At 47.3% G+C, this 4,535-nt stretch overlaps 1 protein-coding gene across 1 annotated transcript; it reads right to left on the bottom strand.

Moving 5' to 3' along the window:
* Positions 1–1,860: 1,860 nt before the first annotated feature.
* Positions 1,861–4,263, bottom strand: LOC136534991 (uncharacterized protein At4g28440-like). The gene is made up of 2 exons (XM_066527335.1): positions 3,831–4,263; positions 1,861–2,457 (listed from the first exon to the last, which is right to left on the bottom strand). The coding sequence occupies exons 1-2, from the start codon at positions 4,144–4,146 to the stop codon at positions 2,273–2,275; spliced, it is 501 nt and encodes a 166-aa protein (XP_066383432.1). The 5' UTR covers positions 4,147–4,263; the 3' UTR covers positions 1,861–2,272.
* Positions 4,264–4,535: the final 272 nt, after the last annotated feature.

Below are 4,535 nucleotides of genomic sequence, written 5' to 3'. Positions count from 1 at the left end.
ATGGCACGAAAATCATTGCCAAAACCTACGGTGAAAGGAAAAACAGCAGACTATAAAGTTATATATGGTTACAGTGCAGTTTGATGATCCAATTAGGACTGTTCAAACAAAATAGTGTATCAGTATATAAGCAGAAGCCTATCTAAACACAAGACTAGGCCTACTGGATGGTCCCTACTACATAAGGAGGATCGCCAAATGATAACAATGAGATGTAGAAATATTGAGACAACCGCGATGAAAGTATTTGCTAGACATGGTTGGAGATTTAGTAATAGAATTGCTCTCTAGATGTCAAGTTTGGAAACTTCTCTATTTTTTTCTTTAGATCAAAACTTTGTGTTTGAGATTGCGTGGATTACAGTGCTTGTGTTGTAATAAGCAACAGCTAGATGCATTGGTCGATGCAGAAGCTAGGATATTAATATATTCCCTTTTCTAAAAAAGATAAGAACTTCACACATACATAGACACCTATACTACTATACATTCCGCGACGGTGAATCCTAATGCCTTTGGTATGCAGCAGTTCTCTTTCTTGTATGTACCACAGGCACAAGAAGTATATATTTTTATGGTCTGGCTAATCGATTGCTTGTGTTTCGGGAATGGTAGGCCTAACAGAAGTGTCAAGAGGGTGCTGCGGATCGGGGGTGATTGAAGTTGGGCAAACATGCAGAGGGCGAAGAACATGTGGAGACCCTAGCAAATACCTAGACTGGGATGCTGTCCATCCAACGGAGACGACGAACCAAGTCATCGCAAATGCGATGATGGATTCCATTAGAGAACTCTACAGCTAGGCTAAAGTGAAGATGGCCGTGATTGGGAGTCTGGATTTGACATCTTCATCAAAGATGAAGGGAAGGCTAGTTTAATCAGAGTCATGTGTATCCAAATGTACTAGAGCTAATATACATATATAGTCTATAGTTTGAACTGGAAGAGAGTTAAGTTATAGTGATTTGTGTCAAAGGAATGAGAGAGGTGAGAGATTACCAGCAGTGTCAATTTGCTGAGCGGTGTCAACCGATTAGTTGGGTGAGTGATGCCAATCTTGTTAGAAATGCGCATTGGTATAGTAATATACAGAATTGAACCAGAGGCCACCTCAGCAAAGCAGTAAGACTGTAAGAGGAATGCATATCGATGAGGTGAGTGTAGATTGAGGCCAGTATGCAGTTGGAGTTCTTTCATGACCCAAAAGAAGAAACAACAACAACAACAAAGCCTTTAAGTCCCAAACAAGTTGGGGTAGGCTAGAGTTGAAACCCAACAGAAGCAATCGGTTCAGGCACGTGAATAGCTGTCTTCCGAGCACTCCTATCTAAGGCTAAGTCTTTGGATATATTCTATCCTTTCAAGTCTCCTTTTATTGCCGCCCAAAAGAAGAAAAAAAAATGAAAATGAAAACAAACCGCTACTGCACTTACTATCACCCATTCCATGATAGGGATCAGGGGATGTCACCTAGACTTAGAGGGCATTGCGCACGAGGCAGGGCAACTGGCTACACGGGCTAGAATCCATACCATACGGATGGAGATTGATGGGGTTGACGTGCGGGCGGCAGAGGTCGTCGGTTGGCAGCGGCCGGCACGGGTTGAAGTTAACAGCTGCTGGGGGGCCGGACCTGACGAACGACTTGGCTTGCATCCGTTTCTGTTTCCACGCTACCCTCACCCAGAGCTGTTCCTGGACCCAGAGAGGAAGACGCCACAGGTCAGTCAGTCCTAGCCAGTCAAGTAGATGCAGTGTAAATTTTATGACGATTGCTGAACAGCACCAGTCAATCTATGGATCACAAATTTGAAAACCAACCACCCAGTTCGATTCAGTTCACAGGAACAGAGCCAACCATAACCATAATCATATTTCTGATATTACTATAGCAAGAATTAGCACCTCAACAAAAAAGGCATCGCCACCTTCATTTTCTCACCATACCACAAAACTTAAAACAGGCACTGCAAGATCAAATGGATTCAGAAACACACCCAACGTGAGAAAAAAAAAAAAGTAGTAGCATTAAGAGAGACTAGGCGTCACGGAACGGATAGCATCAGTCAGACAGAACACCTGCTGCTGCTGTACATAATTCGACATGCTTCTTCAAGATAATCTTAAAATTAACAGTCCCAATCGCCAGCCTTCCAGGATAATAATTAGATAGGATCATAGGAGCCTAACACTACCGCTTCCTTAACTGAAATATATGTCCACAGCCCGACTTCGCCCAACAGATGGTAATATCGCTTCTGCTCATTCCTCTTCAGTCGACATCCACCAGCTCGTACTCCACCAGCGACATGTTGTTGTCTTGGTTCACCTTGAAATCGGCAGGCAGAGTCACCTCAATCCGACCCCACTTGTCCACTGCCAGCCTCATGGTGCCCTTGAACATGTCAATCTTGGCGTTGCGGAAGATCACTGTTGTATCTGGCTTCAGAAGGTCAACTGTCCACAATTCCACAAAAAAGGAAAGCGTGGTTAGATTGTAACCAACTAACCACAATGATGGATATCACAAACCTACTAATAATATGCACATAGCCATAGAGCAATCTTCCATAGATTCCAGGTATATATGATAGAGAAATCACCAGGATTTGAGCAATCTGTAATTAATTAATCTAAACAACGCAATGTCATGTGGACATCAGAAAGAGTTATCACAGTAGGAGAAAACCGACGATTTTCCATAGCAGAAGCAACCACAATCATCAGTTTTCAAATGATGCAACGCCACATGGCCGACAATTGTTTCTAAAAGCAAGAAACATCAGTTTTGAACAATGCAATATCATGAGTCATCACACAGGGGAAAACCAGCAACGTCTAAAACAAAAGCAACATCCAGCGGTTTCAAATGACACAATGTCATGACTCATGAGTCATCACGCAGGGGGGCAACCAACGACGTGTTAAAACAGACAATTGTCACGCATGGGAAAACCAGCAACGTCCAAAACAAAAGCAACATCCAGCGGTTTCAAATGACACGATGTCATGAGTCATCACGCAGGGGGGCAACCAACGCCGTGTTAAAACCGACAATTGTTTCTAAAAGCAAGAAACGTCAGTTTTGAACAATGCAATATCATCACGCATGGGAAAACCAGCAACGTCTAAAACAAAAGCAACATCCAGCAGTTTCAAATGACACGATATCATGAGACATCATGCAGGGGGGGCAACCAACGACGTGTCTACCTATAATAACCTGGTGGTTTCTGCATGTCACCACGTCCTGGTTCCCACCATGTGACAGACAACAGATGTGTGTTGGTCACCCAGAGTTTCCCATATTGATTGAAGGCTCACAAAGCACGCTCCAAAATAGCAAACTTTAAGTGAAACCCTCTTGTTGCATAACACCAAGGTCCTATATATATGGGGCAATAATGTAGGCACTAGAACTACTCTGGCAGGATATTTGCAGTGCAATCAACACCCAATCCCTCCATCCCTAGCCCTAGCGAGCAATAAGAGTAGGAGCACACACAACATCATGGCATAGTAAGCAGATGAATCAAATCAAAACAGGGCAGAAACTATGATGTAGATGTAGTCTATATGCAATGTAGGATCCAGCTAGTTGATGTTCATTGTGTATTAACTATGAAAAACACAGGCACTAATCAGTAGCAGTTATACACATGAAGTATATCCGGTCATAAGGTCAGCGCCAGATCTGCAATTCTACATGTGTGATCTAATCCGACTAGCACATCAGTTGGTCGATGGATCGATGGAATCGGAAGCGCGAGTGATTCATGAGCGAGAGAGAAAAAGGGTATGGGGGAGCAAGCGGATCGCAGGCAGCATACCCTGTTCGTTGCGGGCGGTGACGAGGACGGTGCCGGTGCTGTCTCCGACGAGGCACTCGGCGACGCGGGTGCGGCCGAGGTGCGTGGAGGGCTTGTCGAGGACGGTGCGGGCTGAGATGACGCGGGCGGTGAGGGTGTGGCCGTGCGTCTGGGGGCGCAGCTGGTCGATGGTGGTGAAGACGGGCTTGCGCAGGGTCTTGGCGCCGTCGGCGGGGCCTGGGACCGCCGGGGCAGGGGCGAGTCCGCGGCGGACGTAGCCGGTGCCGGGCGGCGGGGCGCCGCGGCCTCGGAAGGGGCGCCTGGGAGCCGTCGACATCGGCGATCCTCCCTCCAAAACCCTAGCGTGGGCGGCGGCGGCGGTGTGCTGGGGTTGCAGTTGGAGTTGGTGGCGGCCGGTTCGAGAAGACAAGTTGTTGTTGCGACTCGCGAGAGGGCAACTGCCAGGTGGGGTGGGGGTACGCCCGGTATTTAATACTGCTCCACCAAGACAGACACGTGGGCCCCGGGGGAGTCAGAGTCTGGGACCCGCACGCACGACGCATCGGATGGAGAGAGAGAGAGGGGGGAAGAGGAAGGCGAAGGGTCGAAGACGATACGACGCCTGGGCATGTGGGCTGGCTGGGCCGAAACGGTTGGAGTGGACGGAGGCTGTTGAGGCCCAGCCCAAGTTGCATTGCAGCACCTTCCACCGTCAACACGTGTGTC

This window comes from Miscanthus floridulus, unplaced genomic scaffold (assembly GCF_019320115.1).
Source record: "Miscanthus floridulus cultivar M001 unplaced genomic scaffold, ASM1932011v1 os_2472_1_2, whole genome shotgun sequence".
NCBI classification, from domain to species: domain Eukaryota; kingdom Viridiplantae; phylum Streptophyta; class Magnoliopsida; order Poales; family Poaceae; genus Miscanthus; species Miscanthus floridulus.
This window is presented reverse-complemented; position numbering and strand designations above follow the sequence as displayed.